Source organism: Garra rufa, chromosome 2 (genome assembly GCF_049309525.1).
Source record: "Garra rufa chromosome 2, GarRuf1.0, whole genome shotgun sequence".
Taxonomy (NCBI): Eukaryota; Metazoa; Chordata; class Actinopteri; order Cypriniformes; family Cyprinidae; genus Garra; species Garra rufa.
In genome coordinates this window covers 74,410,634-74,424,184 of record NC_133362.1, presented here as the reverse complement: position 1 = coordinate 74,424,184, position 13,551 = coordinate 74,410,634, and the positions used below count along the sequence as shown (strand labels likewise).

Sequence of the window (13,551 nt, the reverse complement as noted above, 5' to 3'; positions counted from 1 at the left end):
CAAATTCGACTTGCTTTACGGCAGGCTTCACAAAAGGTTTTCATACTTTCATAAAGTCATACAACACACTCTGCCTTGTAACTGGACATCGTTATTTCCAAAGCCGGTCCTGGATAGCCTCCAAACAACGTGAATGTGACGCAACGGTAGGCTTAATAGTTTACGACAGCAGTAATGGACAATTCCGCTTCCAACCTGTAGAGGGAGCGTTGAGGGAAAAGTTACGTAGTGTTGCTTTAAGGAAAAGTTTTGGTTTCTGAGAGATCCAATAGCACTACAATATTAATGCAACTTTAATAAGCTCAATATCTGTGCTGTGATCGGAGTTAAAGAGGACCTGTTATGCCACTTTTTCTCAAGAAGTCTCAGTCTTTTGAATTGAATAAAGTCAGCATCACATTTGCAATCGTGCTAATATTCAGGAAAACAGCACTCTTCTTCTTTAAGAGTTGCTTAAACATACTATATGTTGTAAATTAACAACAAAAACAGTGATGACAGCACTGTTTTCAAAGAAAGAAAATGGCTTACTTCAAGATGCTTTTTCAAGATTAGATTGTGTCTTAAAGTTGATCGGAGAGACAAGTTTAGTTGCAATTCCATTGGACTATGATGTTACATGATTTTGTATTTGTATTTCCATAATGCTTGGCTTTCTGATTTCCTCCTGGGAGTCCTGACTAGCAGTGCAGGTTGCTAATTGAATAGTTACTCATATTTTGTATTTTAAATATGAAATTACTTTCTTTCTTTTGTGGGTTTGATTAGAAAATATTTCTTACTTGAATGCTGCTTTTAAATTCTCTAGCGTGAAGATAAACATGGCAGATTTTGCATTTTTTTTAGAGGATCTGGTGTTTTTTTTATAATTATATGGTAGTTGTGATAAAAGCACAACAATATATATGTTACAAATAACGTTTTTTAATTATGACTATAAATGTTCAATCTTTGTTTTTCCACATTAATTTGGAGATTCAATGTGAAATTGTTTATTGTCAAATAGTTAGTTTTTAATTAATTGACAGCACAAGTCTAAATGTTTTGATGTTGCTTTGTGCCATTAAACTGCTGTTAACTTACATTTTTCTTATTTCACCTCAGACCTGATGGCACTGAAAGAGGAGAGTCAAGAACTCAATGAAACAGAAGAGAAAGATCAAAATGAGAAACATGATTTCAAAACTGAAGAAAAATCAATTAGTTGCTCACAGAATAAAAAAACTTCCTCACCAGAAAAAAATATAAAAACACAAAGTACAAATCTTAATTCTAACATGAGAATTCAGACTGGAGAGAGACCTTACAGCTGCCAACAGTGTGGGAAGAGTTTCTCACGAAATGGAGATCTTAAGACTCACATGAAAGTTCACATTGAAAAGAAGCCGTTAATATGCCCTCAGTGTGGAAAGAGTTTTACAAAGAAAAAATACCTTGATGTCCACATGAAAACTCACACTGGAGAGAAGCCTTTTGACTGCCCTCAGTGTGAAAAGAGTTTTACGCAGAAAAAAAATCTTATTGTCCACATGAGAGTTCACACTGGAGAGAAGCCTTTCATCTGCCAACAGTGTGGGAAGAGTTTCACATGTAATAGAAAACTTAAGACTCACCTAAGATATCACACTGGAGAGAATCCATTCCAATGTGATCAATGTGGAAAGAGTTTTACTCTGAAAAGTCAACTTAATATCCACATGAGAATTCATACTGGAGAGAAGCCCTTCATCTGCCCTCAGTGTGGAAAGAGTTTCACGTATAAAGGAAACCTCAAGGCTCACATAAGATGTCACACTGGAGAGAGTCCATTTAAATGTGATCAATGTGGGAAGAGTTTCAGACACTGCGCAAACCTTATTAATCACATGAAGGTTCACTCAAGAAAGAAGAGTTTTAAATGTCATCAGTGCAAAAAGAGTTTCACAGAGAGGGAACATCTTAAGACTCATGTAGTAACTCACGTGGGAGAAAAGCCTTTCATGTGTCATCACTGTGGAAAGAGTTGTTCAAGAGAAGGAAACCTCAGGGTTCACTTGGGCATTCACACTGGAGAGAAACCTTACACCTGTGAACAGTGTGGAAAGAGTTTCAATGTTAAAGTAAACCTTAAGATTCACATGAGAGTTCACACTGGAGAGAAACCGTACAAGTGTGTTCAGTGTGAGAAGAGTTTCACATGTCTAAGCAGCATTAAACGTCATTCGCAAACTCATTCTGGAAAGAAACTGCCGTTTTCTTCAATGCAAGAAGGTTTAGAAAAAGAAGCAGAGGTTTAGAGGTTTAGAAAAAGAAGCAATTTCTAGAATCATCTGCTCATTCATTTTGAAATACATTCAATTGTAGTCAAAGTACTAAAACATTGTTTTTCATCACATTTACAGAACAATCATGCAAATGTAAGACTTTATCTGTGTTCTTTGTTCAAGAGTGTACTGAGAAAAAAGCTGTGTGAAATCAAGGCTGTTCTCACTGGAGCTGAATGTGGGCTACATCTGATCACCTGCATGCATCCTTCACCTTTTTGTTTTTGTACTTCTGTGGCCATACCAGACCATTTGCTTTATTGTAGTTTCAAATATTGAGTGATTACAGTAGATTCCCTCAAATTGTGACTATGAAGAGTAATGTCACTGAATTCCGTGTGTTGATTTCTTTTAATCAAAATATTAGTCAAACTTTTACCTTCCTGGGAAAAGCAACAATAAACTGAACAAAATGACTTGTTCCCATTGATTTTAAGTGTATTTTAGTGTATTGTTTGGTTAATCTCAATTTAATGTTGTAATATGTTTATGGACTTAATCAGGAGAAGCATGGAAATATTCTAGTTTTGTGCAGGTCTTTTTTAAATCTGCAGTTCATTCTTTGTTGTGCTTCCAGTGGCCTGTATGTAGAGTAGATATACGTACTGTTTACATTCATATATATTTGCTACAATAAACAATCCTAAGCAGTGGGCCTTCATTCATTTTCTTGTTAATTAAATATTAAAGATAGTATTTTTTTTTAATGATTAAATAGATGTATTCAGCAATAACACATTTTCATACCCCGCCTCTATCCATGCACAAATAGCTTCTCATCAACCCATTAAATCTATTTTCTGTTACCTACCAGCCATTTTACAACTCATCACTTTAAAATTTATAAACAGTACTTTAAGCCTTTTTTAGTCTTATATCACTTTAAACTTCATAGTGTTTAGAATTAAACTAAAGTTTTTTAAATAAAATCCACAAATGGTAATCTAGACAGGTAAGGAGGGGAACATACATCCAACACCGGTCAAAAAGGAAGGGACAAGCAGAACTTATATACACAGGATAATTAAACTCAGGTGCAGCAGGAAATAAAAAACTAAACATGACCAAACAGAAACAAAGACGGGAAAAACAAGGCAAAATCAGTCTATAAACGTGACATAACTCCCCCCTCCTGGAAGGCGCGTCTCGCACCATAACAATCTACCAGGGAGGGGGATTGGCCCCCTGGAGGCTGGAAACTGAGGGAGACATAGAAGCTTCCAGGGCGAATCAAGGAGCTTGGAGAGCCATGGTGGATCAGGGAGCTCGGGGGACAATAGCTGTACAGACAGTTCAGGGAGCCATTGTTGATCAGTAAGTTCGGAAAGCCATGGCAGAGCGGACAGTTCAGGAGGCCATGGTGGAAAAGGAGGCCAGTTTAGAAAAAGTCATGCAAATTCTATTATAAATCAAACCATGAAAATGTATCACATTTTTTATTACTTAACTGAAAATGAAGAAAAATAAATATTTAACTGTTCAAAAATAGTAGTGTCTGCATTTTACTTTATAAAGTCAAACATTTACTGTATAAACTGAACAAATCTTGTAGATTTGTAGTCGATCATCTTCTGGCACCTGGTAACAGGTATTCCAGCGCAGAACAATTGTGTTACACACTACAATTCCGATTGTATTTCTAGGTTTTGTTTCAGAAAACACATACATAAAACAATTAAACCTAATTATAAAAACTCACATTAAAGCATTTATATAAAGTCAGAAATCGTGATTGCTCTGAGACTTCACCTTTATCGCCGGGTCCTTTGAATCATCCTGACTGTGCCTTACAGCGCTCCTGTTCACACTGCCTCCGATAATCTACTGTCAGTCTTGCCCACTCCATTCCAGGATGTCAAAAATGTTTTCATGTTGCAAAAAGTACAGTTGTTCGCGCAGTTAATTTACATGTACACATATGGCCGTAAGGAAAACAAACATTATCACATTATCACATGCCTGGCAAAATGCAAATCAGTGTAGTGGTAACTGGAGAAGTGGGTATACGCTTCATTTGTGAATTTCGTTTTGAACTTTCTACTTGAACGCATTTGTTTACTGGATCCTTGGGCTGAAATGTTTACAGGGGTTCATTGTTTTTAAAAAATTTCAAGGTATTGTTTTCATTATTATGTACTGATTCAAATGACTGGCGTGCGGCGCAGGAGCATTAGGCGCAATTATCAAATACATTTCAAAGCAAGCCGGAGCCACGGTCCTGACTGCATCATCACTGTCTTTACTGGATGTTTTTAATGAATACTTACATTTATTCACACATGACTGGATGTGGTGGAGTGCCATGATTTTGGCTAATGCAGGACACTACAGAATAATGCGCATCAGAGGGGATTTAAAAAGTGGGTATACGCAAAGCAGCCTTATTAAGAAGTAGGTATACACCATATACCTGCGTATACCTGTCAGAGTTCTACCACAGCCGGACACACACACACACACACACACACACGTTCACAATCACCTGACTATTGATATCACCTGATTCCACTTACCACACCCCTATAAATACCTGGACTGTTCATTCAGCTAGCATCTGGTCTACAGATCACAACCTTCGCTATCGCTGATCTCCATGACTGCCCTCAACTCTGTGTTTCTCCATCGATTCCGTAGGATCTGCTTGTGAACTTCTCAGATAAGAATACTCACCTCAAAACCTGCTACATATTACTTACCATTCTGTCAATAAACTTACCGTTGCTGTTTTATACTTACCTCCGTCTCTGCCTCCATATATATTGTGACAGAAGACCAGATCCACAACATTATGAACAACGAAGAAGCATCCGCACCAGACCCACTCGCTGAACTCATCAACGCTTTCAAGGCGGCACTCACACCAATAGCCTTTCTCATATCTCTACTCACCGGTAAAGCTCTTTAGTGGGCTAAAGCTATATGGAATACCGGCAACCCCATAATTCAGTCATTTGAACAATTTACCAGTCATTTCTCTGAAGTCTTTAGTACAACCCCAGAAACTCTCACCATATCCGCTGTTCCGGTTACGACAAGGTTCTTCTTCAATCCATGATAACACTCTTCACTTCCGTACACTGGTGGCGGCTAGTGGCTGGAACGAGATTTCACTGCTGGGAGCATATCGACATGGTCTCCACCCAGAACTGCGTGCTGCTATGGCCTTATATGATGATTCCGTCGGGTTGGAGAATTTCCTATCAAGAACAACCTGGATTTCTCAACGCCTAGCCGCCTACCAGCACTCAGAAATCGCTCCTCAGTCCGATACGGTGGCAGCTTGCTCTCCAGTACCAGAACCCTTGCAAGTCGATTCAACATGCTTATCCTGGTCATTTTCACTGTTTCACTGGTCAATTTTTAACAGCTGAGGGGCGTTGTTAGGAAAGACGTGATGCGAAACCCCCTTAAGCTGTTATAAATTCACTGGAAACCATGGCTTCACAGGGCTTTTGACTTTTATAAAATGGTTTAATCCTACACAGTAAGGTTTCACAAAAAAATAAAGTGTAGTAATATGAATATTCATTTTAGAATTAATTTTAAAGTTCATTCACTTTATTCTTCACCAAAGCAATGTAGTTCCTCAGAAGCGGTTGTGGGTGCAAGAAAGTGGTTGCAGAGCAACACACAAATGTAAACAAAGGCGTATATTTGTAGAGTTATGTAGCCTGGCTAACGCCAAACCACATCATGACAAGTTCGTCATGATTCGTGGTCTGGGAACCACTTGTTCATTTTCTCGTATTTGAGGCGTGGTTTACGAATGCCCAGAGCCGTTTATTGGGCGATACGAATGTCTATCAAACACGCCTGTGCGTAGCTCATAGCCAATCGTTTCAATTATACCGGATGACATATTAGAGCGAATGCCAAAAGTTGCTCTTTTTTAAAATAAACTTGCGTTCTTATCTACTTAGAACATAAGGCTGCATCGAAAGATAACTTCGCGTCTGCTGCCATGCTGGATCCATATTTATAAACAAACTGCTTCGGTGAGCCGCATAGAAGGCGTCATCGTCTTGCTGCTCCCTCCCCGTTCTGTGATTGGTTCCCTATCTGAGGTGAAAATTAGGTCCATGGTTTCCAGACTAGCAGCGTGAATAAAATCGCGCTGCGTGCAAGGCAGTATGGGGAAACCCAGGGTAAGAGTTATGCTGCATTTCAGGCAAGTTTTTGAGCCCGTAAATCACGACTTCAAACCACGACTCATGACTTTGTAGCGTTCCAGGCAAGTCATGCCAAACTGCCTTATTAAAGTGCCCCTATTATGCCATTTTAAAGGTAGTTAATATTGTTGTAATAGTCTCTTAAAACAGGTTTACATGTATACAAGTTCAAAAAACACTTTAGTTTTCTCCAAAATTAGATTTATTTTTACCCCGTTTCTAAATGATTCGTAAACGACTCGTTTGAAGCAGTTCGAAGAATCAGTCTCTCTAAACCCCTCCTTTCAGTGAGCCCTCACTGCTGTGATTGGTCAGATGGTGCAGTCCTTTTGGATTGGTCTACCGCTACAGCGCAAAACGAAACGCCCATTGGCATAACTGAATGACAGCTGCGGAGACCTGTTAATGCATAGAAAAGATAGCCTCGATTTTACCCTATCAATTCGAGCCGGAGTCTGACGATGAAACGGTTGAAGTGTCACATCGACAAGAAACTGTTTTGCAAGCACGACCGGAGCAGGACGTTTCTCAGTGGGTGTCATATGTTACCTGTTAAAAGTGCTTGCAATTTGCTTTTGTAAGCGAACCGGGCACACCTCTACGTTGTGAACTTCAACACTGTACAATCCATAACACTGCGTTAAGCCATCGTTTATCATTATCATTACTTAAACTAATAAGGCAGACAGACAGTCAAGCTGCATCAATCACAAGACTTTTTATACTACATTGCACTCACAGCTGAACAACAGAACTACAGAAACGCAAGTTAGCCGGTTACCAAGACATGTGCGGGGTTGTTACACACCATAACGTACACAAAGACGTATTTTGAACGATCGCTAGAAAATACAATTATTAATCATACTTACAGGTAGAAGTTCAGAGGAGCAAGCCGGTCCAAATAAACTGGGCACTGATCCATTTTTTAAAACCAAGCGTTTGGTGAATCTCGCGTTGTAACGTTACTCCCCAAGATTAGAAAAGCAGTCATCAGTAAAATGACGCGAACACAACACAAGATTGGCATTGGACTGCTGAGGTGTTGAAAAAATTAATGTTAACCACTGATAGTTTCATCTTTCGGAAGGGCATATAAAACAAATTCACTCTCACAGGCTGTCACAGCGCAGGGCGTCTTCTTGACATGATGTAATCCACGTGAAAATGGTAGGCCTACTGTTTGTGGGCGGGCAAGTTGTTTGCGAAATTGAATGTGGGCGGACATTACGCAAATGTGTAGCTCGTGACGTGTGGCCGTTACAGAAAAAAGATTCGAATTGCTGACGACTCGTTTAGGCGAATGTGAGCCGACTCTTTTTTTTGATAGACAAAAACTTTATTTATAGTGCACTGTCGGCATCACAACTTTGCAGATAGTTTATGTTCACATACAGCTACATGACACACTACATGAAATATCATATTTGAAAAGGCATAATAGGGGCACTTTAATACATTATTATTCATTGGGTAACTTACATATAATAAATGTATAATAAAGTAATTTATATCAAATATCGTTCAATTCTAGCTGTTAATTACATCTTCAGCACTAAATTGCTGTAATAGTGACCCTCTAAAAATATGATGGCCATTTAAGTTATAACGGTAATTACCTTTGACAAATGCAGAGCGTTTGTGCAGGATAGATGGTTTCACGGCAGATGCTTTGTTTGCTGAGGCTTGGGCCAACTTTTCCTAAAATATAATCAAACTGGTCCTTGTCCACTCGGAAATAGGCTTTGAACCTTCCGTTGTCTAGGCAGAGCTCCTGGATCAGCTGGTGAAATTTCTGATGTTTTTAACATTTTTGAAGAATTGGGTGCACTCAAACACTACGGTTATTTATTTATTTTCATCTTACAGATGCTGTGGTGTGTTCGCATGTGACATAGGTTGCCACAGGTAAAGGTGATGCACCCCTGTATGGATTTCTAACAATTAGCTCTACACTATTTCACTATTTCATATTTTCAATATTTCATTCTTACACCTTTTGAAGAAGACAGAAAGTGTCTTATTTGACCAAAGCATAACTCCTTTGGGGTGCATCATTACACTGTAAAAAACAACCTATAGAATCTACTCAATAAAATGGGGTAAACTGATGTAACAATTTACACAGTTTGTTTGGGTAGATTCTATCCTATATATCTGAGTAAAGAATACCTGAATTTAAGAATCTACTCAATAAAATGGGGTAAACTCAGGAAACAATTTACACAGTTTGTTTGGGTAGATTCTATCCTATATATCTGAGTAAAGAATACCTGAATTTATCAGCTAAGAAAAACAAAAAAAAAGTAGGTAAAGTCTACACAGCAAAAAGCGCAGTATTAAATGAACTCTCCCGGGAGTTTATTTGAGTCCATACTCAGAGTGTTAAAATCAACACTGAAGCAGTGTCAAAGCTAATCAGGTAATTAAGTGATTCATTGAGTGGTGATTGAAAATGATTGAAGACACCACAATTTTTATGTCACCATTATAGTGGTCTGTGTTAGCATTAGTTGGGCTCTTGACCTGTAGCTTTTTAGCATTAAGTTTAGCTGTTTAGTTAAACTAGCCAGACAAGCTAAAGAGCAAAACTCATGCAGTGGTGATAATTCTGCTTTAAAATAAGCTTAATTTGAGCCACTGAAAGCGTTTAGAGCTGTCTTTTAGTTCTATATCCTTTATTTATTATAACTGCTTTGGGATGTCACAGCAGCTAAAAATAATAAAGTTAAAAATAAATATTTTATTTTTTTGATTGGCCTTTTTACAAGCTCCTCTGATCAAAAACTTCTAAGAGTTGCCCTTTTAGGCACACACAGACATCAGGAATCAGCATATGAATCTCAACAATGGTGACAAACAGCATATTCAGAAACAGATCAACTCTAAACATCACGGAAATCATCAGCTCATAATTTATTCATGCCGCAATGCATGATGGGAGACACGGATGAGTTTTGATTGGCTACAACATACATTTTTGATGGTCACCATGGTTGTGATTCTCATGCTGATTGGTGATGTCTGTGTGTCTATATCTAAAAAATGTTTATACTTTTTTGTTAAAATAAGCTTCAATAACACCTGTCTGATTAATCCAGTGTAATTAATACATAAAATATAACTCAGTTATTCAGGTCACTACATTATGACTTTGTCAAAGCATGTTCAACACCATATAATCTAACTTCTTCTGGATTGTCTGACCATTATAACTCAATTATAACACCCAAACAAAACCTAATGTTAAGAAGTTATTGGTAAAGAGCTAAATTAATGCTAACACTGACCACTATAATGGTGACTTACAAAATTAGATTTTCTCCTTTTGGTGATTCTGCTTTTTAACATCAGGTCTTTAATAATGGTCAATAATCACTCAATGAATCACTTAATTACCTCAAAAACTCTAACACTGCTTCAGTGTTCATTTTAATACTCTTGAGTATGGACTCAAACTATTGGGAGAGTTCATTTAATACTGGGCTTTTTGCTGTGTAGACTTTACCTACTTTTTTTTGTTTGTCTTAGCTAATCAATTCAGGTATTCTTTACTCAGATATATAGGATAGAATCTACCCAAACAAACAGTGCAAATTGTTACATCAGTTTACCCCATTTTATTGAGTAGATTCTATAGGTTGTTTTTTACAGTGTACTTTCTGCAGGACATCTTTGTCTGTGCCACGCTGTTTGTCAAAGAGTGCTTTTAAACTTAGAAGCTCATCAGGATAAGATCGGGCCTTTTTCCTTTCACTCCCTGAGATGTTTTTAGCACGTTTGCAGTTGGGGCATCATCCCTGCACCCTGAATGGATGACCACTGGTTTAATCTTTTGCATGGACTCCAAATAAAAACTCAGTGGTAATTTGGTTTGTAGGACTTCTGCAGTTGTATGTCGTGCAGCTGCACGCACTGGCCTTCTTTGCAGTTGTTTGCTGTTGTGGCAAACATCGCCTCCAGCGAAAACCACTGCTGCTTTCATGGAGCTCTCATCAGCAACTTCCACTTTTACTTCTACTGGGCAGTGTTCAAAACGACAGTACCCCTCACATGTAAAAAATGGAGCCTGTGTCTGTGACCCCGGGGTTTTCACCCTGTGTCGCTTAAAAGCAAAGCTGCAGTATGGATGAATTGATTTGATTCCACTGGCAATTACATTTGTCCATTGGAGTCCTTGAAAAAGTCTGCCTTTCTGGTGTTGTCTTAGCACTTGCCAGTCTTTGCTTTCAATAAAAAAGAAACATAGCTGACGTGGCAAAGAACATGTGAAAAATCTAATTTCTTCCTCACTGCTCTTTGCAGAGATGCATGGTGATTTATTTTTGTCTATATCCTTGTCAGGTGTCTGGTATACATAAAAAGAAAAACATTTACAGATTAGTAGATATAGGCTACATGTTTGTAATATCTTAACTAGGGCTGTCAAAAATAACGCGTTAACGGCGTTAATTATTTTGTTGTTGTTAATTACGTCAAATTTTTTAACGCATTTAACGCATGCGCAGTGTGACGAATTATTTGTCAGGATTGGGGAGCTAGAGGCGAGATAGAGCAAGGTGAGCCTATGGACGGATTCAAATATAAAAAGAATGATGATGGTACAGTTAACAAGTACAAGCCTGGGCAACAGCCCCTCTGCAACTGGAGTGGTTAGCCAAGCTTAGGCCCGGTTACTGGGGTAGACGGTGCTATATAGCCTACCCTCAAACGAAAGCAAAGCAATTGAAGATCTGACAAACAATCCAAAGTTGTTCATCTCCTGACTAAGTGTAGACGCGATGTAAATAAAATATTCATTGTGTAGTTTAGAAAGCTTTATTGATTATAACGGAACGTTGTGAGATCTCTATATGAACTAGATTTGTGACGCTTTTAGTGATAATAAAGGGAGCGCGCTTTGCACTTTCCATGCCATAATCCATTCAGAATTTGTATGAAACTTTCGTTTTTCTTATGTTTTGGGAATTACATCTGTACATCGTACAATTACGGTCATTCTCGAAAGAGCGGTGACTGACACAGTGACAGAGTGGAGAGTGGAAGATACATAAAGCCGCTTTGCAGGTCATCGAGGCACCAGCTCAATCATTTGGATTTTTTCAGTGGAAGCAATTTCTAATTATCCATCATTTTTGCTCACAAAGGAAAAAGTAATACACCAAAAAACGTTGTAGTGTTATAAAATAAAGAAAACAAAAATGATGCGCTTTCTGTCGTCTCGTTCTTGAACAGGAGTGCTTAACAAAAATAAAGCCAAATGCATGCCTCACAGACATGATAAACATATCTATAGAAAGCTTTAAATTATTACTTAACGAAATAAAACAAATCGAAAACAAAAACTTGATTAATATGTAATCCTTAACGATTTCTCTCTCAAGGCGCGTCCAAAAATTAGATTCCAGGATCTTTGCGACATTGACTCACATTGAATACACTTTATTAATAAATAATTCAGATATGTCCTTACACTTTCCCCGACACATTTATTATTTATTTTTGCCGGTATTTTGTGGCAAGTTTCAGCCTACTGCGTGCGATTGAATGTGGATCTCTTCCAGTTGTGCCATCCGAGTCGTTATCTGTTATCGAAAGTAAAAGCGAAAGTCTTGTGCTGTTTCCACCAGCGCGACATAATTGATGGATGTCTAAAATAGGGATGCACCGGTTGACCGGCCATAAATCGAAACCGGTTTTCGTTTTTGTATGATTTCGTTTTTATCCCGGCCGGTTTTTTTCCGGAAGTGTGTACGCGGGCCGCGGCATTCGATTCATTCAGAAACATGTCACTTGTGAGGCGGTTTTTCGAAATCTGTGAGCAGGACGTGAAGATTGCAATCTGCAATGTCTGCAAAGGACAGCCGCTTTTCTGTGCTCGCTGAAGTTGCGCAAGCGTACCTGTCCTCGCCCTGCACAAGCGCAGACAGCGAACGTTTGTTCAGCTTAGCTTCTCACGTGACAGATGAAAAAAGAAACAGACTCACTTGTGACAAAGCTGAGATGCTTATTTTTGTAAAAAGCATTACTTTACTTTTGAAAAGCCAAAAATAAAAGTCTGTTCTGTTAAGAATGATTATTATTATTTTACATTAAAATGCCTGTTGGCTTGCTGTTTTACTTTACTAAAAGCATGTTTTACTTATTAAACTGTATTTACTTTCATATTTTTTATTTATTATGTAATTTCAGATGTCAGATGCTATTGATTCAATAGCCAAAGCCAGATTGGCCTGTTAAATACTAAATAAACATGTTGTTTATGTTGTTTACTTGCATAACTTCTTGTTTTTGAAAAAATCGGAAATCGGTATCGGAATCGGCGGCTTGCTTGTAAAAAATCGGTATCGGAATCGGCCATGAAAAATCATGATCGGTGCATGCCTAGTCTAAAATATAAAAAAATAAGGAGTAGCCTAAAACAGGCTTGATGCGGGCCCTGACATAATATGAAAATATGAAAATTATGTATCTGTGTCCTGTTATTTATATTTTGGTATGCATTTCAGACAAAAAAAAAATGGTTAGGATTCAGGTGTCGTTGCAAATAGTGATTAATCATGATTAATCCACTGAAAAGTCTGATTAATCTGATTAAAAATTTTATTCATTTGACAGCCCTAATCTTAACCCTACACCTGTCATGGAATTTCCTTTACTCACAACTATCCTTTACTTTATGTCTTCACCTTTTCCCTGTTTAAAATTCAATTAATGCAAGTTGGAACATTAAGGCCTCCGTGGACAGAGATAAGTAACTGGCTATGTGTTAAAAAGGTAAATGAAAGTTCCCAGTGAATGCTAACGCAGGCTACATTGCAGTAATTATATTCAAACAAGAAAGATTTTTTTTTTCTCCAGCAGCCATGAAAACATTATTTTACAAAATATTCCCTATATGCAATGGATAAATGGCTTGCTCCAAACAAGCTGACATTTTTGCTTAATTGCTTTTGTATTCTCATTTTGTTATCTGTTACATTTAATAGAACAAGTATGGTTAAACTTTTCACGTACAGAAGCACAATTTGATTCCAAGTTATCTGTCACAGGACAGGAGTCTGCATCACTGTCAGCCT

The 13,551-nt window shown here is 37.9% G+C and overlaps 1 protein-coding gene across 1 annotated transcript; it reads left to right on the top strand.

Moving 5' to 3' along the window:
* The first annotated feature begins 339 nt into the window (after positions 1-339).
* On the top strand, positions 340-2,276 carry LOC141326086 (uncharacterized). The gene has a single exon (XM_073834784.1). It carries the CDS (start codon positions 1,110-1,112, stop codon positions 2,274-2,276), a length of 1,167 nt encoding a protein of 388 aa, XP_073690885.1. The 5' UTR covers positions 340-1,109.
* Positions 2,277-13,551: the final 11,275 nt, after the last annotated feature.